Source organism: Cydia pomonella, chromosome 14 (genome assembly GCF_033807575.1).
Source record: "Cydia pomonella isolate Wapato2018A chromosome 14, ilCydPomo1, whole genome shotgun sequence".
Taxonomy (NCBI): domain Eukaryota; kingdom Metazoa; phylum Arthropoda; class Insecta; order Lepidoptera; family Tortricidae; genus Cydia; species Cydia pomonella.
The window spans coordinates 11,434,828-11,456,889 of record NC_084716.1 but is presented as its reverse complement, the minus strand read 5'-3'; the positions used below and the strand labels follow the sequence as shown (position 1 = coordinate 11,456,889).

Genomic DNA, 22,062 nt, shown 5'->3' with positions numbered 1-22,062 from the left:
CTTCAATGTAATTTAAACCATCTTCAATTGAAACAAGAGTTACATTTCTTTTCTATGCTACTATTTCAATACAAAAGAAATTCAACCCTACAATTCAATTCCTACAATGTTGATTTCAAGTTCAACTGTCAGTTTTTCTTGGATGAGCCTTAGGAGAACAATTTCCAGTTTCTTCTATGAATTTATTTGTAAGAATATTTTTAAAGTAGATAAATAAAGTACGAACATACATAACATACTAGTATGGTGAAGGTAGGTTCTGAAATAAAGGTATTATTTTCACCACACTTAACACAGATTCGTTGTTGACTCATATTCAGTTTAAGTAATTTCATACAGATATTTATCACTTTTATTAGCGGTCTAAAACTCCACAAAAAACTGTCGCTAGTCGTTCCTAAAATACCTATTTTAAAATTACCAAGCAACTCCTTTGCCACATTCTAACACTTATTTGGCTGTCAACTGACAATATTGCGATAATTTGGTATTTTGGGAACAATTGAGACAAAATTATTGAGACTACAAAAACACATTCATTTCCCCATTCGCTGCCCATGCGGCGGTCTAAGATATCCACTCCAAAGCTAGATTAATGCTAGTATCGACTAAATTAAAAATGTCTGAATATTTACATTCCCATACACGATGCTGTGTGTCGTAGCTGCTAACTGCCATCAACATCCATATATTTAATAACAATTACGTATTTATTAGACACGGATTTCAATGAAAGAAGTAGGCAGTGATAGCGATTGACGCTAAAACCACATACTAAGGGGGCGTCCATTAATCGCGTCATATTGTATAGGGGGGGGAGGGGGTCAGCAAAAAATCACCAATGATCACCACAGGGGACGGGGGGGTATGGACACGTATCACGTGTATTTTTTTTTTTCATCTGTGCTATACTGTATTATAGTCAATAAAATAAAAATAATAGTTTTCCGCCCTTCAATTAACCAAACTGTCAAAATCAGAGTTTTTAAAATTCGCGCGCGGATATTTGCTTCGCGGTTGGCAATCCTGTGCTCATTTGAGCGGGCGGGGCGCGCGTGTCGCCAGGCTGCCGCAGGCACGGCGTCAGCGTCACTGTCCGCCATTACGCTAACGCAGTGTGTGGGCAGGGTGATATAATGAGTTCGGAAACTTATCAAAAGGCTTTTAAAGCCTACAAGGAGTGCCACTCTGGTCTTGCAGTGCATACTGTACAAGACCAATTTAACAATATTTGGAGGGAAAGGGTAAAATTAAATTTTTATTTTGACTGATTCGAGTCTATTAAGATTAAGTATAATAATTAAAATACGAAGATATGTATACATTTAGTTTGATTTTTATCCTTCACGTGTACTAGGTTCATTTGTCAGAAAACTGTTCTTTAGTTATCGAAAAAAATACACGTCATATTGGATGGGGGGGGGGGGGGGGTCCTGAAAATATCACCAAAGATCACCATGGGGGAGGGGGGGGTCTAAAACAAGCCAAAAACGTATGACGCGATTAATGGACGCCCCCTAAGTGGTTATAGAAATGTACATAGATATAAAGTGAAAATAAAAGTAGGAAACTAAGAATTCAAGTCCGAAACTGAACCTAAAATTAATCTAATTATAAAAATATGTTGACTTTCTCACGTTAGTACATACCAAATGATGCATTCAACTTATAAGGAAAGGTTCCAATGCACTAAGATCTGGTATCAATGTAAAAAATTGGTGAACTACGACTTTAAAAAGTTTCTGATGATTCCAAAACTATTAGTATGTTTCAAGACCTTTAATTGCATGGTACAATATACTGTACTTTCCTTTTACCATTTGTTCAGATTGCGTCACTTTACCGACACCATTGACATATATATCTAAGGACGGGCTTTACGGACAATAAGAATGGAGCCAGTACAGCGGTGTCACGCACACGAATTCGAGCCAATCGTGCAGTCTAACGCCGCAACATGATTGGTTGATGAGTTCGCACCACGCGCGCGATTGGTCGCAACTAGTTCCGTTAGACTGCACGACTAGCTCGAATTCGTGAATGACACCACTGAACTAGCGCCATTCTTAGTGCCCGTAAAGCTCGTCCTTAGATATATGTCAATGACCGACACATTTGTTCCACAATTTTTATTTTGCTGTTCTAAAGGTTCCGGAAGGCCTACCACGTACCACGTTCGACGAGTTGCCTCCCTGACACACTAACGTACGAATTTACAGGTGCGACAGAGAGGCAACACGTCTAACGTTATTCGTGGTAGGCCCTCAGTTCAACCTGTACGTATAGTACAGTCAAGTGTAAAAATACGAGTGCGAGTGTACACATCTTACTCAATTTGTGAGACGATTGTTTCGATACATATTTTTGCACTTGAGACTTGACTGTACGTACAGTCGACGTCACCAACATCTTTACAAGCCAACATGCCAATAATATATTTACACGCCTCTATGACACTGACTTTAAGGTCGCGTTGACATATATTTGAAATGTTGGTCTGTAAAGATATCTGTGTACTCGACTGTACAAGTACAAGTTTTACTTACGTAAGTAGGGACACAACTATACTACAGAATGACAGATATATATCATTATCTCATTCTAACAAATTTACAAGTGTATCTCAGGCCTTAGAATTTAAAATACTTTGAAATGGTCTATAACCCGCGTGGAACGGCTAAGACAATGTGCAAGTCTAGCACCGTGGCGCCATCTGTTGAAACTCAGTTCTTATCAAACTCACTAGATGGCGCTAGCAGATAGCTCGTTGATGGCCCAAATATTAAAAATATGTTTATATGAAATTTTATTCTAATGTACACATAACGACGTACATATTAATTATAATTCAAATGAAGGCAGCCACGACACAAGCGTCGCTAAACAGGAACCTTAATTAACGCAGTATCAGATCAGATTATCCGTAAGAACTATTCTATAGAAATATTAAAATACGGTGAAGACATCGATCTATCTGGCTACGATATCACCTTAACGCGGGTCTCCTACGATATTCAGACTATACATACTTAGAGAAGTTACAAAAGCCACTATTTATTTAAATGTAATATTCAATAATAATCTTTATTATGTACAGGAAGAAAAAGCGTAACAAAAAATAAAAGATGAAATCGAGTTGAAATTAATTTTATTCTCTTTATAAACTAGATATTTTACACAACTTAACAAAATACATACATACAGCAACTGAACAGCAACCAAAATATAAATCATTCATACGGCAACGAAACTATTCTAAAGGCCGCGCCCGTGCGCCGAGCCGAGCTGAACGCGTTTCGTTACTAATATCACTCTCAGTCTCAAATTAGTAGTTAAAATGCTAAAATAAATAGGTTTATGTAGAATTGTATTTGCCCTTCCTGCTCCTAATCGCTGTACTAATCAGATAAAATCCCAATTCGTTCATTGACACATACACCAGAGCATTAACAGCATTATTTTGACCAGAAAGTATCCTAGAAAATATGTACTAGTATTTATGTTTAACAATAAGGCAGTTAAGTATAATTATTTAGCCATAGTAGTCTTATAATTTATTTAAATTTGGATGTGATATTTAATTGTAACGAAACGCATCCGAGTCACGCGACGAGAGTGGCAAGAGGGCGCGACCGAATACTGGATTCCATGCACTGAGCAACTATTGCCAAAATCATTCCATTCAATTTGTACTATAACAAAATATGCGTTACATGATGGGATGAATTACCAACTCTAAATATAAAGTATAAAATTATATTTTCGAAGACGTAGTTTAAATGTAAGCTTATAACAAAAATTAAGGCTACGCCAAAATAATCCATCGACAACTCAACCTTAAGCCAATTTAAAATATAATTAATAACTAAATACGAAATGCCAAATAAAGGATCACTTTAGGTTGCTATGTGATGTATATGAGGAAACGTTAAAAAACAAGAATTATTTACATAAGCAGTCTGACGTTGGTAACGCTGAAAGGCTAATAAATAAAATCTATTAAGTGTCATATATGCTATTACAAAATTTAGGTGATCCAATGAAGTGTTGCTCTTAATTTGTTCATAAAGAGACTGAATTGCGTGCACTCTATTTCTGAATTAATTGTACTAACAAATGATTTTATTAATGTATACAAATTATAATCTCATGCAAGTGGAACGCAACCACGAGTCGCTCCTATACAACGAAAATAAGATCTAATAAAACTTCGAGATAGTAAAATATAGAGGCAGAGACACCCGTCCGCGACACGGGAGCAACTTTTAATACTAAGATTTACAGCGAGTCGTAGTTACAGACTACAGTCCATATACATGTCGAGTCGACACAGTCGCAATGTTCGTGTATTGTTACTATAAAGCCCGAGCGAGCGGGGCTACATCTAGCGGCAAACACCGATAAAAATAAAAAGATCCAATATATTGCATGAACTTATCACAAAAACAGTAATCCCGCAGATCGCTCCCTTAACGAATTACAAAATATACGTACTATTTACAATGCAAATGAGAGTAATTTACACACTTCGTTTCTACTAAATTTGTCATTTAATTTTTATAAATATCTCCATAATAACGTTTATATAAATTCATGTAGATGGCCTAAATTATAATACTAAGATTTTGTGTTCGATAGCCGGGTCGACTTCTCCCGTTTGCATAAGCTAGTGAGTCCCGAATATCTAAATATCGAATCGAGTCCTAAGCGAGCTACGCGTGACATCGCTTAAGCTATGAAGTCGGAAATGAACTGAAGTGATAGCTCGCAGTGGCGTAGACGTGGGCAAAATGAACCATCGCTCAAAGAGGCCACGGAAGGCCTCCTTCACTCGTGTACTAGTGCACGCCACGTCACAGACAGCCGCGATGTCCGAGCGCGGGTGCGCCGCGGCCGTCACTCAACACTGAACACGGAGTCCTCACTCGCCGCCGCGGCGCACCCAGATGGGGGAGCATTACAATATGCAGCACGACGCCGAACAACAACTGCTCGATCCGCCTTTACTCTTTTGTCGTTGATCTGGAATGTACAAAAAAATGGTTAAGTAGGTCGTTCTCCATAATGATTGTCGAGTAAATAAAAGGGTATTTAGAGTATTTACTACCATATATACTTGATTCTACATTATTAGCGTTATTAGTGGTAAAGCATTTTGTACAATAAGATTGAGGGCGGGTTGGACCATACGGAATGACAACGATCTGGCAAGCGTTAAAACGAAAAGAGAAGAAATTTTAACAGAATATGATTATTGATTACCTACTCTGACAGTTTGGTAGCAACTGGCCCTGAATCTAGCGAATTTTTACTTCCAAACACAAACCAACAGTCAAAGGGTCAAGTGTCAAATTTCATACGCTAAGAATTATTATTTCTTGAAAAGATACATTGAATAAAATAGTGTTTTGCGATTTACATCCGTAAACTTTGTGATGCGATGATTGAAATTAACAATGTTGAAGAAGGAGTAAAATTCTAGGCACCTCAATTACGAAATAACATGATACATGGCAAGATTAAACATAAATTATGCGGAACATCAGGCGATGCTAATACTAATACCTAATTTAGGTGCCCAGAAATTTATTTACATGACTTCAAGTTAGGTAGGTATGAGTAAACGAGGAAATCACTTACAGGCAAGGAAAGGAAAAGGATGAGGGTAGGAGACCGGTTAGGTAGACTGGTTAGGCATAGCGTACTTCTGCAAATTAAATATTTGTTCCCGTGTTTGTGTATTTGTTGTATATACTTCTTGGGAAATTCTGGGCACCCAAAAAGCATAAGTTAAAAATATGTATGAACATTTTTTTCTGAATAAAGCGTAATGACTCAGCAGATGTTGTCAAGCTGTATCCAGAAGATAAGTAATTATAAAGGTAATGCAAGAAAAATCTAACTGAGATAAAAACATATCCAAAAGTCTTCACACGTCGACGTTTGTGCTGATCGCGTAGTTCGCGCAACTAGTCTGGTCTAAACATTGCACGATGTACCATCAGCCGCAAAAAGTGCATGGCGACTTTATCAATGAATTGATTCATAATTTCTCCATGCAAATTTGCAGCTCACTATACCTATTTTGCAGTAGCAAAATGGATATACATCAGTGTAAAACAATTTCAGACGGATTACATATATATCGTTAGACAAGCAATGCATGTAGCTACAAGCATTATATAGATTGATCTCCAAAGTTTATTAGTTAGATATAGTTGGAAGGAAATAATAATGAACTGGCGCTGGACTGGAGAGTAAAGCTCGCCAGTCGGTTTGGACCATACGACTACATCATCGCAAGTTGTAACCAGCTGTATAACAGCTACAAAACGAACGACTATACTGACCGTGTGAGTTGGGCTCGGGAAGGTGCTCGCGCGGCACGAGGTGCATGACGGTGGTGCGGCCGAGCGCCAGCCCGAGCGCGCCCAGCGTCACCGAGCTGTGCAGGAAGCGGCCCTGGTAGATGAGTCGCAGGATCTCCGCGCGGGACACGCATTCGGCCGCCCAGTCCGCTGAAAAAAGACGTTTACATCGTTTACGACAACTGCCAGTTTAAGAGCGGGCGTAAAAGGTAACAAAATATATGGCGTAGCGCAAAACTTGCGACCGAACATATGGCCGCTGCGCGGATTTGTACCGTTTTATCTCAGTTACTCTGAAAATATACTTTGATATAAAACTGAAAATAGATTTTCCTACTCCTCTACTGTTATCTGTCATTTATGCATTCATTAACACGAATATAAGAACATACATAAGTAAAAGGTTTCACGAAAAGTCTATATTGTCTATTCCTCATAAAAGCTCTTGTGCTTTTAATCGCTGATGATGGTTAATTAGCACATCAATGCATGAATGAAAAAAAAAGAGTCGAAATCTATTTCGTTCCTGTCAAAATTTCGATTCTAATTAAAACTTTTTAATAAAAAGTAATAAAGTAAATCTATTGTATTGTATTAATTATTTATTTTAAGATTATTATAATGTAATGTTTACCCAGGTATTGGCTGTTGTATTTATAAATGTTGTTATGTATTTTTCATGTCACTATATGATGTTACTATAAATGTTGTATTGACTTGTAAAAGAGCCCTTGTGGCCTACTTGCAGAATAAATTTTTGAATTTTGAATTTTGAAAGATTTTTAATCACCTAGATTCACCATAAAAATATGTATTTCTAAAATTCAAATAATTAACTAAGTACTAATTAAATACATACATTAATACATTATCCATCGCACACACACGTCTGAAACTAAAATCAAACTATAAAAAAAACTTTAAATTTATAAAACTGGACGTCACCATATTACTATTTAAATTAAAAAAAAATCTATGTAAAAATAAACAAAAAACTAAAAAAAGAAAATTTCATAACTGCCCCCAGAGAGATTTGAACTCTCGACCCCTGGTTTACAAGACCAGTGCTCTAACCCCTGAGCTATGGAGGCTTACGACGAGCATCGTGTAAATGCTGGCTCCTATTGACTTGCGTAGCCGCTTACACACACTTGCATGAATCACAACTACATTGAAGAATACGTCACTTGTATCGCATCGCCGACTCGTTTAGTTACATCGCGCGTGTGTAGATGGCGCTCTCGTCACGAATGAATACACTTTTGAACTAGTGTTTACGTAGAGTCGTCGAGTCGGACCAAGATAACTCTGCCTGGCATTTATGTCAAATTTGTAATGAAATAATGACGTTTATAATGACGCCACTTCACTTTGTTCTATTCCAATCGGTGTAAAGTTAGCTTAGACGCTTTAATTATTTCTTGATTTTCTTGAGTTTTCTACATTATGTGTACAATTATGTATCGTATCTTATTCACAATTATCTTTTGCATTCTTTTTAATAACAAAATACTACAAAATTTGTAAAATTACTCAAAAATGTACTATAAATATATTTATTATAAATTTGCTATAATAAATAGGCCGAATTTCAATTTTGAGTATCGTTAAGAATCGCCCCAAGCGTAGTTCTGGTTTGTACCTACATTTTGGCAAATTATTTTACCAATGCAGGTAGGTACAGTATAAATTTAATCTTTACCTACCTCTACCTTCTTACTTATCAAGAACAAAGCCACATATTTTTGTCACTTCCCCCAATACCTTCCATTGACCTTGATAGAAAGCTTGGCAACCAAATTACATTTCACCGTAGACCAGATTCTCGACCGATAAGCAAGTTCTATAACGGCCATAATTCCAGCCAGGATAAGCCGGGAGCCCGTAGAGAAGGCGCGACGTAATAATTCAGACTTGGACTCGGACCGGATTTATGGTCTACGTCGCGTGCTTTTTGTTGCACAGATTTAAAATACTGAACGAAGCATACATCATGATTAAAAACAAACATTAGGTAATTCGAATTAAGACAATTGTATGTAGTAGAGGCTGCCTAGGCTACAAGGTAAGTGTATAAGTTATAGGATTTTTTTTACCGTCTGAACCTGAACCGACTTTGCGGCGTGGTTGCGACAGATTGCAAAATCTGTACAGATTTAGCCTGGTCTGTTCAGTTCATTTCAGTTTCTCGTAGACATGACGTTGTTCGGTAGTTACGTTTAGTTTCATTTTCTACAAACGATTGTCATCTTGGCTAGGCCCCCAGGTCTGACTATAGCAAAGTTCGCGCCTAAAAAAGACGTTGATAATGTTGATACGAATGTTGTTAGGTCCTGGACAATTCAATTTTGAATTCTTTAATAATTTCAATTCGCGGACCAATGAATTTAAATAACCGGATAACCGAAAAGTTAAACAAAGCGGGTGAATCAGCAGACAAGACGGTAAAACAAAATAACAAGAGTTTGGATCAAGGACGACACTGCGAACGAAAAGATACGACCGCAGAGGCGTGAACATAGAACATCCCACATTTCTAACCGTTCTCCAGTGAAAATACGACAAATACGACTTAGAATCTCTTATAAGTTACGTCTTTTCGGTTTAATTGGATAGGACTGCTGGTGGGCAAAAGCCCTACAAATTACCAGGAGTTATTACGATCAGTTAGCGAGCACGGGCGATATGGCTGAGCTGAGCCAGCTGAATCCTAAAACGAACACGTTACTAAGGTCGCACTTGAAACTGGTTCGTTTGTGGCTATTTCTTGGAAACGTACAGGAATAGCAGCCCTGTACTAACTCGGCCCGAACATATGGGGCTATATATCGCAACTACCCTACCTACAAATTAGACACCTGGTTTTTTGCACCAATTCAACGGTGCTTTATTGTTAGCGGACCGGAACTCGCAAAAATGCTAGGTTATAGTTATATATTTCACTGTAAGTGTACGGCCTGAGTGGACGCTCGAAGCGGAGCGTTCGGCGGGGCGTGCAGCGTGACGTCGGGCTGAAGTGATTTGTGCAGCGTGCACTAAGGCCGCTCCTATACGTTTGCATTTGTTTAACATGCACGCCGCACGCCTCGCCCCGCTGCACGCCCAACTCGAGCGTCCACTCACACTAAGCCTTATACTAAGTTAAATTATTGCCAAATATATGTGTATGATTGCCAAGTTTTATTTAAGCTAGAACTACTTCGTTTATCAAACCAATCTTAAATTGAAGTTTTCACAATGTTTATGCGATTAAGAATAGTGTGCAATAGTGCATTGCGCCTATATGGGTAAAATGGATATAATGGGATGAAAGGAGAAACGCTCAGTTGATAGTTGGTTTAAGTTAACGCAATTTAAAAGTAACCAATATATACATTAAGGTAAATTGCTTTGCTATAGATACCTATACAACTTTACAAGTCTATGCCTAGCAGCTGTCCATTAGTGAATTGAAATTAAAAAGTTCGTCTATATCTATTATTTCATCGTGGTACTTACAGTCGAGCTCGAAATTTTTTTTTGCTGTACCAAGTTCACCTGATTAATAGCTCTAGGTACTAAATATATACCTCGTTCAAGTGGCTTTTAATTATATTCATTGTTGGACGCTCTCGGACGCTTGGCAGTAAATATTCCAGTCTCAAAACAAACACTAATTTAACTGTAATAAACACCAATTAGTGTAGCAGGAGTCAAAGTGGCGTAATCATAGTAATACGCAACGCATTAACAGAACACCATATAACGACCACTCCAAGTATTTATTTTATCCTTTAATGTAAAGCCATAAGATTGAAATTTAAACTGAATAGATGTTGGAGTAACTGTCATTTGGTTATGAGGACTGTAAAGTCTGTAGATGTCCATATCAACAATCAATTTCGGACTTAATTGCACGTAATAAGGTTGAAATTTAAACTGATTACACATATATCAGTTAGTGCGTTTTGGATGATATGTGTGGTAGATAAAGGCGTGTACACACGTGGGACACTGACCTCGCGCAACGTTGCGCCAAACGAGGTCGTCGCTAATTACCGCTTTTTTTCGCACTTCATAAGCCGTAGTTATCAAGCATATTTAAGAGCTCTTATGGCGTACTAAATTAAGATGTAAATCGTTTGATCTGATTTGATAATATAATTTTGCACGGTCGGTCTTACGTTAAAGGTATATTCTTTTTGGACTAATTTTCTTGTAATTAGAACGAATGAATAACTATCTAATTAAATGTTTTATATGCATACTACCACGTCACATGACGTTAAGTAGGATTTGATATAGTGGAAGTAATTTAAATGAATTATATAAAGTACAACTACCTACTTTCAATTCAACAGATACTGCGAGTTACACTGTTTAATTGTCAGATTTTAAATGATATCATAACACTGTAATATCTACCTCTCTATTAGCACATGTAACATATTGTATTGTTGATCAGTTATGTTATAACGTGGGTCTACTTTGGACCGAATGGATCGACGATCGAATGTCGTATCATCTGTTTGACATGACCAAATCGTAAACAGGTGTGGTAACGCTTTAAATATTCATATAAATCAAATACAATTAAAGCGCCCGCGATAAGTGATAATTTGTCAACGTGTCTGTCAACAGCGCCACTCCGAGTGCGACTGTGATGTGTAAACCGATTAAATTGCCGCCGGGAATGTATGTTCAGCTCCGACTGTGCGAAACTACTGTTTGTAATCGTGCTAACATTCCGCGAAACGTTTTTAGTGTATCATCATCAACACATTCATGCTTCAATTTCGTATAAAACATTAAATCAAAACTGGTTTCCATGCTCTTGAGATTCATTTTTCTTACTTATTTTTTATTTTACATAAAGATAGCAATCAAATTACTTACTGTTGTAAGTTCATTGTTTCCTGCTACCCAAAGGTTGTCTGGAAGAGATCGCTTCTTAGCGATAAGACCGCCTGTTGTTACCTAACTTTTACGTGTTTTTTCATTTCCTGTCTATTTTTAAATGTATGGTGCACAATAAAGAATATTTACTTACTTACTTACTTACTTACTTAAAAGGAAAGAGGAAAATAATGGAAAATCTTGAATTTAATTCCTATTAGTAACTTAAGATATATCTTTACCTTTTCTTATACCTCCAAATACCCAGTAAGACGTCGTCGTCAAGCATGTCGTGCGTGACTACGCACGACATGCGATAAAAGTACAGACAGAAAGACAAGAGAAAAAGAGCTGAATGAGTGGTCTTGTATAATGAATGAGCTGCCATAACCTCTTTACTTGTTCAATGTACATATACCCCAGTACCCAACTGAACAAACACTCCCTAAAAACTTATAGATCCCTCGCGTCCCAACATTCGTATTCAAGCCGCGTTCGTTTTAACGAAAACCTTTAAACTCGGAAATTAGGTGACCCTAATCGCGATTCTGGAATAATTCCCGCACACATCTTATTATATCCTCGTTATGGTTCTAAAATAAAGCGACCTGCTAACGTTCGCCCACTCGACGTGTGGAAAATACTTCTGGCATATAAAACGAGTGTGTAATTGCAATTCACTGTGATGTTGAGTTTTGAAATAGATTTAAGTATATTTTGTATAATTAGACCAAGATGAAAACCGCTAAAAATGTTTTTTACGTTATTTTAATTGGTACTATTATTTTACCAACTTACTTGCTACAGAGTTACAGGGCTGTGCATAAAGCTACAGTAGCCTTACCACGAATTTAACACTGACATATTCGCTAGCGTCAGCGTAAATTACTTTACATACATCTCGCTCGCATTAATATGCCAAGTTACATAGACGCCAACGAAATATGTCAGTGTCACACTCGTGGTAAGGTTCCAGGTCTCTACTTCTTCTTCAAACCTGTAACTTTAGGTCTCTATTTCATCTTTTACTTGCTAGCGTTGTCTCGGCTTTTTGCCGCGGCTCATACATATATACAACTAAATATTATGCAGGTTAGTTCACTTTATAGATAACAAAACATAAAATTTGTCGTGGATCCAACAAGCATTTTTCAGCGAAAAACAAATTTACGTAAATTGGAAGTGTGAAAGAGATGTGACAGAATGCAAATCAAGTACAAGATGGTTCGCGGAGGGGACAAATGAACTGTGAAAACAAAGTGTCAAGAATTCCCGGGGAGCGGGGCTGATGACGGCCGGAAACAAATGATATTTAATAAAACAGATTCAGTTTACACTTCAGGTTTGACATATCCGTACAGGTTCAGTGAAGTTTTTAGCTTTAAGGGTAAGCTATTTTAACAGATGCCAGGACAAGCTACACAGTTTCTCTTGGAAATAAAAAATGTTTGATTTCGATAACATGACGACCGTTGTCAGTTAAGATCAACTTTATTTCTCAGAGGTAACTACTTAAAGCACTGCCAGGTGCTTTAAGTAGTTACCTGCGAGACTCAAGAGACTCAAGGGAATCTTGAGGTCGCATCCATGCTGAAGCCTGTCTAATTCCGAACAAAACTTTGTCTCTCCCGACTTGGATTATAAGCTCAAGTGTTTATCATTGGCTACAGAGCAATTTAAACTTTTAGACACTCGGGATCGATGCGGGATGACACACTTATCGACTGATGCTGCAACGCGTAGGTGCAAAACAAACTTTGATTTGAGATAATAAAGTTCAAATTTGAAGTGTCACGTGTAAGTCGGAGTATACATGTCGTCTGCCAGTTACTGGGCCTTGTCTTGTGTCAATGTTTTCTTAGCCCCTCGTTCCGGATAGGGACTCAATCACGGCCCTATAACTCAACAGTGTATTAAACTATGCTACTTTTCCATTATGGTTTACGAGCGCGAACACCATTCTGCTAAAAACTGATTTCCATAGTGCCATATCGGGCACACCCCATTGGGCACCCTCGTAATATCAGATATTTATAGTCCCTTCGGCCCAAGTGAATAAAGGGCCCATTTATATTTGGAATTTTTGCTACGTCGGAAATTGTGGAAATAATAACGTTGTTACGACTATTATTGGAGTCGTTTTGGAAGTTGAAGAGGATGATTTCAGCAAACAATGAGTATTGTGATGACTAAATTAATTCAATTTGCTACATAAAATATTTTATTGTGTATGTTAGCATATAAAAGAAGGTTGTTTAGGAAGAAGGTATAATTTTTTCCTTGTACAATAAAGTCATCAGACCGTGATACATAAAATTTCCTTATTAACAACAAATATAAAAATGCCTGACGACGTTGTCGGTTGTCAAAGTTGCTCCTTGTTTAATATAAATTGGCTGTATCGAATCGATGCTATTATTGTTTTGTTCGATGAACGAAAACGTTGTGAGGGTAGTGATATGAGATATTAATCACCGTACGTCTGCGTGGCATACAACCTTCAGCGCACAAAGTCAGCGCGAGCTACTCGCTACGAGCGAAGCCAATAGCGCCTTCGAACAGAGAACCCGCCTAGCGGGTTGCTGGCAGTGAATCTGTTAGGTTGGTTTTAGTGTCGCGCTGACCGTTTACCACCAGCAGAGCAATTGAGATGAAAAGTTTGTTTTTTTCTATACCGTGCCAAATTGCAAATACCCTTCGTAAATTTGAACGTCCACAGTTCCTAATAGCGCTAATTGCGCTTCCCTAATATTCTGCTATTTCTGCCTCACTATTCTGCCCCGTAGTCTGTGACAAAGAGGTGAACAAAATGGTTTACCTTCAGGCCAGTTATCGTAGACGTGTATTGCGATATCACCCGCCGAGTCCACCGGGCTGAACACAAACTCCTTCGTCTTGCCGGACACCAGGATCAGACGCAGGTTTATCTGAAATTACAAAGATATAATATTATATTTAAGTGAAAATACATATTTTACTTTAACAAGTTTAGAGTTAAGAGACGGAATGAAATTAAATAACCGTCCAAGTGCGTGTCGGCCAACGCATAACGGAGAGTTCCGTACTTTCATACGATACAAAAAGCCATACTAGCAAAAGTGTGTAACTTTTCTACATCATTGTAATAAGAGGAGTTTTTTTCTAAAAAAAAAACACATCAATGGGTCAACCGAAAGTTTAACATTAAAAACTTCTACTATTTTTTTTGTATAACAACTTGAGGCATCAATACATTTAGTTTTAAAATGAGAGTATGCGAGCGGCTTTTTGGCGGCGGGTTTGTGTGATTCTATAGTGATATGTCGTAAACCTTGTTGCTAAGATATAAGGTCCACCGATGGTCAGAAGAGATTAAGAGGCTGTTAACACCCAATTTCGTTGAAATTGATGTCACTTAAGCAATTTTTTTATAAAACGCAAAAAAAGTATGTTAATATTCATCAATGAATCACCATATTTTAAAGACCATAGCCGTACGTACTCGATACATGATTGGACGAAATCGACTTCGACTAAACCACTAACGAGTAATATTACACAAATATTCCACATATTTTATTATTTCAATTGTTTTCTAATTACATATTCTCCTTTAAGGCTCAAGTAACAGTTACAATGCGGTCTCATATACTCCGATACGAATAGACAGTGTGCGCTGACACGCCTTGCTTTTGGTATTGTCAGTGGGGCGACATTCCTCCATTCGGCTTTTCTCGGCTCCGTTCGGCTCAGCATTGCTCCGAGCATTGTTAGGGTTGGCACAACTTGACGTCCCTATACGTGCACGAGTACGACCAAAGATAATGACTTCAATCTTGACAACCCTAAATGGCCGAAAGAGGTATAATTTTTCTCTTAATCGCTGTCAAACTTCGGTTTTGTAAGAATTGTCATTTCTGTAAGTACTATTATTTATTCTGTGGTATTGTTGCTGTTTGTAGGTGCTAAGTAAAATTTTCGGGAAAAGATCCGAAGATTACAAGTCAAATCCCTTAATTATGAGTAAGGCATAAATTGGGGATTCAAAATAAGTTTTTTTTTTGTATAAATTGTGAAATATGCATAGCATTAATAAAAGGGGCGAGTCAAGTGATTTAGATGAAACATTATTAATCGTTAGCTCTTTATTAAAACGGCTAACACGGTATGCTGTTAACTGAAAGTATAACCATACCCCTCGTTAAATGAATAAAGGCAGGAAAAACAAAAAGTCTAGTTTGGCGGCTTTGCCATGCCAGCATTATTATAATACTCACGTTCCTTTGTAACATTTTGGAGTAGATGAAGCCAAAAGCGAATAAATACATTACGTTTTGACTTCGTAGGATGCATTTTTAGTAACATTTAAAACAAAATCTTATATTAAAAATACATACAAAAAAACGTTATTACACGTTTGAAAATAAAATTCACGAACAACCTAAGTTAAAAACTTGTAAAAATCGATTACAGATGGACACCGGGACAGTAAAAAAAAATCATTTTCTTTACCTCATGTGAATGCCACTGACGCCATCTATCGGCTGATTTCATACACAGCAACTAATTAACGTGAAAATGAAATGTTTTTACACTCGCGACAGCGGCGAGTGGCTCAGAATGCTCAGATTAACATAACAAAGCCGAAACAAGGATTATTTAGTTAAAGGAGCTCATCCCGCATGCCATTAATATGTATGGAAATGCAGCCTAATAATTCACAAAACTTTGTCCTGGTTTTAAACTTTATGGCTAATATGACTTGATCTCTAGTTCCGTGCCAACTAGGGGGAGACTTTAAGTTGGTTAGCTTGTGGTATTTCGTTCGCTAGGCGTTGTGAAGAGGTTGAAGGCCGGGTGAAAATGTCGCAAAGTATATTTATAAAAGGAAGTAAGTATGCTTGAGTAAAGTATGCATGTATCGCCTTCCAATACTTATTGCATTCGTAATGAGAATCAGACGCCGCGATGTAGTGTTAATATTTTTTATAAAATTATTATTAAGTAGTAAAAAAGACGACCATATATATAAATAACTTTTGGTTATTTTAGCAGTCTTATATTTATCAACACAAGACTAAAACTGTGAATGTAGAATTTCAGAATATTATATATAATGAACAAAGTTTTAAAATGACGTTCATAGGGTTGATACTGAATACATATAAGAAAAATTATAAAAAAAAAAAACAAAACGTAATACACGTGCGACCCTGCCAGGATTCGAACCTGGAATCTTCTGATCCGTAGTCAGACGCGTTATCCGTTGCGCCACAGGGCCGGTTGGTTAGATGTCGAAAATAACAAATAAGAACGGAACGCTCAACCTTGAACTGTTTACAAAAACTAACAACGACTTTATTTGAAACTTGAAAGTTTATAATAAGATATATGAACTAATTAGCATAATAATAACGAACAAATCAAATGATAATTGATAATGATATGCGACTGCCATATTGCCATCTATAAGTATGTTATTCAATCAACAGTGAATTAATACGAAAAAAAATAACCGGCCAAGTGCGAAACGGACTCCAGCACGAAGGGTTCCGTATCATTATCTGTAAATAATCACATTTGTTATATGGGAGCCCCTTAAATATTTATTTTATTCTGTTTTTTAGTATTTGTTGTTATAGCGGCAACAGAAATACCTAATCTGTGAAAATATCAACTGTCTAACTATCACGGTTCATGAGATACAGCCTGGTGGGTGACAGACGGACAGACAGACGGACGGACAGCGTAGTCTTAGTAATAGGGCCTCGTTTTGCCCTTTGGGTACGGAACCCTAAAAAAGAACATTCAAAATGAACAAAGAGACATTGCTTGCGTAACGTAACGAGTCAATAAAATCGCTAACAAACCCCGAAGAGTCCTAACTCATTTACGCACAAGAACAATAGTATATTTTACTCAGCCATGCATTATGCAAAACATCGAAATAAAAGCAAATATTCGTCGCTACACTCGCTGTGAAGTGAATTTTCAATAATAACGAGTAAAAAAGGCTGAGGAAGTGCGGGTCGGCTCCGGGGACGCGGGTCTTGCGGCGGCCATATTTCATTTTTCCCGCCAACAGGGGACTCATCCGCCATTTTTATTCTCGCTTCTCGCGTCACGGGTGCTCGTGCGAATTTTATGTACACTTTTCCTGGTAATTTAGTTTTTTTGCTGCAAGGGGCCTTGATGCAACCAGTGTTCCAGCCCGTATATCATACGGTGTATAAAATAGACACTTCTGGACGGCGTATGATATATTGGCCCAATTTATTTGCACCTACGCACTTACGGTATATAAATATTGACTGGTGGTTGTGAGGCATGTGAGCAAACAGGAAAAGGTGCTGTTGGGGATATTTCTCACTTAACCATGAACATTTCCAAAGGGCTTTTATGCTTCGATGGTCGGAGATCATTCAAGACGCAATTTCATTTAAAGTAAAGATCAAATAGACAGGAAAATAATGACTGTAATAGGGAAACGGCAGCAATATAAACAGCCAATAAGCAGGATTTATTCAAATGTTAGAAAATAATAAATGTGTACACAATAAATGCGCCATAAAGAGCTATATAGGTTCCGCATTGCAGCATGGGGAAGTCACCAGTGGGCTGTCTTCGACGCCGACGTGGCAGCGCTGACTGCATGTAATTGATTACTGCGGAAAGTACTGGATTTTGTGATTTAGTGGAGCTGTGCCCGAGCTACACCAAGTCTGGTCTATCGTAAAATTTGACAATTATGTATCTCTGTCTCTATCACTCTTGCGATTTTGTAGTGATAGTGACCAAGATGAAGAAACAGAGTATTTCGAACTCCGCGGTAAGCCATCTATATTTGCTTAGTAATCGAAAAGTACATCATCGTCTAACTACAAACAATAGTTGCGATTGTTTTTTTACACTTTTAAATTGTACACCATTTTATACATTTGTACCTTTAGAAAAATATAGAACTCGAACGCCAAACAATCCTAAAACTATGACAAACTATATTTTTATAAAAATATATTACCATTCATTATAATGATTGGTATGGAATCATCATTCGCCCTCAAGATTTTATCTGCCTACTTATTCTTTTTACTAGCCGTGGAACTAGCACAAAGCTCAATTAGTAGGTGTACTTACATCATGTAAAAGATTTACCACGAGAAATCGTATAAGTTTCAGTGTTTACCGATACTGCGAGAGACGGATGAGTTGTTATACCGATACATCACTCATATAGTGATACAATATAAGTTATAAAATGATATGAGATGAGAAAGCATCACTTACCCGCAATGACGGTAAAAAAGAACACCTCCGGATCTCAAAAGTTGCGAAGCTTAGCGGCCAGAAAAGGGCTTTCAAAACAAAAACACGTAATCTTTATTGCGTTGACGCTAAAAGTAAGCAGAGATTTGTTGTTTTTGACAGTGATAAGCACTCGAATTATATGGAAACACACTTAGCTACACTGTAAGCTAATGCGGTTTAACAACACCTATGAAACATAGGCGCCTTATCGAGGAATAAATTTAACGATAATGCTTTAAACTATACCTTTACTTTTATAACTGTAATATCGGACAAGTATTTAATTGCAATCTTAAATGGCTCGTATAGCTTTTGCAACTAGAAACTTGTTTCAAATTAATCGTCCTGTTTCGAAACGACCCGGCCATTGGTGAAACTTGAAACAAAGGACCGTACTTCAATTTGTTCGGTTATTACAGAAATCCGTATCGAATCATTCGAGACTGTAATTCGATGAATTGGAACGTGCCATTAATTCGGATATTTTAGGTGAGGTGCGTCCGCAACTATCCAGACTCATACCTATTTGCTTACGTCGGATTACTGTACGACACCGAAAGAATCGTAAGATTGAAAAATAATAAACAAGGTTTGACAAATAATTAAGTACACATTATTTTGTTTGCTGTTACTTCTAAAGCACATAGCGCAACGTCGTACCCCATAGAAAATTAAACTTGATGTGGCACAAAAGCATGTTTATAAGAATAATGACAATTTGTCACTGCTATGACTACAGCAGAGGAGTAGTGCTTAGATATTTTGCATATTAGAATAGATTCTTTTTTATTCGTAATCACACAAACAGTCAATAGACATACATAAAAGATAACATAGTGAGAAGTGCCACGAAATGGGCTCATCACCATTAGTGCATATCTACAAATAGGGGGCACAAAATCACACTATCCAATTTACAACGAATATAGGTTCAAAAATAAATCCACACAACGCCACCCGGGTTACTTCTCCTATTTTTGTGGCACGATCTACGCCAACAAATTTCGTTACAATCGGAATCCGGCAGTTTTCACGTGGTTTAGTATTTGCAGCGTTCTATTTGATACCAGAGTGTAAACTAGACGTGTAAAGTCGGCTTTAGTGGTACCAAATTGTTGTTTCAGTTGGAAGAGAAATGAAACTATCAAAAAGTTTTAGATTTTGTTATTTATACTCTCTAAGATCTGAGCGTGTATCAATTAAATAAGAGAAATAAAGAAAACACTACAACAGTCACTAATAAAAATTATAAATAAAATAAAACGTATAACTGAGCCGCTGAGATACAAAAGTATAATAATAAGTGTCTATTTGTCTTTAAAAATACTTGTCAATAATGAGTATCCAATTCCCTAGCAACCACTTGAAAATAAGCTCAAAACAAGACCTTACGCCGTTTAACCTACAGTATACCAGATAAATATGTTAACAACATTATCTTGTTTTCTTCATCAGTCAAGTTGAAAGAAACGTTTTAATCTTTAATTAAAGTATTCTCAACAACTTTTCTCCTTGTATTAACAATTAAGAGGTGACTAGGTCAAAGGAAGAATGTTTTACATTACCACGAATACCTTGGCAAATGATTATTCTAGAAACGTAATAAGGTAATTCTTCGTGTAAGTATACATAAAGTATATTAGTCGATACGACACACAAATCAATGGACAACGTGACCCAGTACCTCAGTAGGTGTGTTTTGGAGTAGGAATTTCTATATTTATTTTTTTGACATCGACATCGTAAATTTTGTGATATAACCGTAAATTATACAATGAAACACTCACTTGGTTACTATGTTTTTTTAGTTTTCGTAGACAAAATACATAGAATCCTTAAAATAGTTCGTCAAATCGGTATGTCAAGACCATTTTACTTATAAAATATGATATATCGGCAAAACTTGACATATTATCCATTAATTTCCTATGCCTTAAATTAATACAATTTACTAGTGAAACTTTACACAGAGAGCAATATTGTCGCTATAGGTACATTTCAGGATATAGGAAACCAAATTGAATTAGCCTCCGGTTTAGTTACCTTTTTCTAATAATTGTCTAAACTTCTAGTCTGCATATGTATGTCTGGGTATATTTTGGTACCAAAACTGATGTATGGAGTGAGCACTCTATTACTTTTTATTTCTCTATGGCTACTGTTAGTTCCTTAACAAAATAGTAAGGCCTTCAGCACACGGAGCGTAAGCGTAAGAGACGCGTAAGCGTATCGTAATACGCACGAAGCGTCGTCGTAGCGTAGCGTATTAGATTTCTGTCCTCATTACGACAGGCGTGGCAAACAAGCACACGGCCCGCCTGATGGTAAGCAGTCTCCGTAGCCTATGTACGCCTACAACTCCAGAGTTACATGGGCGTTGCCGACCCTAACACTCCGCACCCTCGTTGAGCTCTGGCTAATACACGCGTAAAAAACAAAACTTCTGAGATAATCAAACAATAAAAAGTCTTCATCAAACGAGAATGTAAGTTCGTTGATACATCCGCCGAAGACATCTGACGCCAGCGACTCCATGATTTCAACTAATTAGATTTCACTGATAAAACGATTACACTTACGCGACGCTCGGTGCCCAGAACTCTACGCGTCTCGACCCGTAACGTTTTGACGATACGCTTACGCTTACGCGCCGTGTGGTGAGGGCCTAAATGTAAGGCAAAAGTAATTTATTTCTACATAATAATTACGAGTAATTACAGCATGCATAATGTGTCATAGGATATAGTTACAAACGCAAAAAAAAACTAACGAAAATTTATTTCAGTAACAACAACAACTCAAATGTTTGCAAAGCACCTATGGATAAACACGGCTAACTATTACACAATTTAAATTAATTGAATTTGGTCCACAAAATTAATAACGTTGTTGTGAACTAGGTTTGTTATATTATAACAACGAAGTAGCAATTAACGTTATTAGGTTTTCATTAAAGAGAATGAGGCCAGTGGGACTTTTTGGGTACCAAAACGTTCCTTTGTCATTATGTGCATCGTTTTTCTTTTGTACCGCGCCCGCATTAAAAACCTACTGCAGTGTGCATTCATCTTTATTAAGTTAATGCTAGCAGTGTACGGGGAAAGCAGATTTATTTTAGTCGCGCCCACGGTTTTAGTTTAAAATGTGAAGGAAATGTTTTAATAACGTTTTATTTCAATGTATGTCCTGTTCCTCTGAGAATTTTCCTGCACGATACTTTCCTCGAAGCACTAATTAAAACAAAGGAGATTTTTCATGACACGGCTTGGCAGTACTGTACTTAGGAGACGATTCAGATACCCAGAAGTTGGAATTTACCATAACACAATCTCACTGTTGCGTATGCTTTTAAGTTCTTTGTAACCCTCATTTGTGTTCAAAGTTTAAGTAAAAGTAGAGAAGGAATGTAGGTACAAGTGAGTTTTGCTTGTCAATTGACAATTTGAAACGGTAAAACCCAACGGTACACAAACGCTTACGTGCCTGATCTGACGCCACTGACTCTAATTCGATTTGTCGATTACGTATACAG

General features: G+C 37.2%; 1 protein-coding gene and 2 non-coding genes across 3 annotated transcripts; all 3 read right to left on the bottom strand.

Moving 5' to 3' along the window:
• Positions 1–3,131: 3,131 nt before the first annotated feature.
• LOC133525215 (ubiquitin-like protein 3) lies at positions 3,132–15,514 on the bottom strand. The gene is made up of 4 exons (XM_061861504.1): positions 15,500–15,514; positions 14,062–14,170; positions 6,351–6,518; positions 3,132–5,022 (listed from the first exon to the last, which is right to left on the bottom strand). The coding sequence occupies exons 1-4, from the start codon at positions 15,512–15,514 to the stop codon at positions 4,958–4,960; spliced, it is 357 nt and encodes a 118-aa protein (XP_061717488.1). The 3' UTR covers positions 3,132–4,957.
• Trnat-ugu (transfer RNA threonine (anticodon UGU)) lies at positions 7,387–7,459 on the bottom strand. The gene has a single exon. It is a non-coding gene; the product is annotated as a tRNA-Thr (tRNA).
• Positions 15,515–16,430: 916 nt separating the features above from the next.
• Positions 16,431–16,503, bottom strand: Trnar-acg (transfer RNA arginine (anticodon ACG)). Its single transcript has one exon. It is a non-coding gene; the product is annotated as a tRNA-Arg (tRNA).
• Between the last annotated feature and the right edge of the window lie 5,559 nt (positions 16,504–22,062).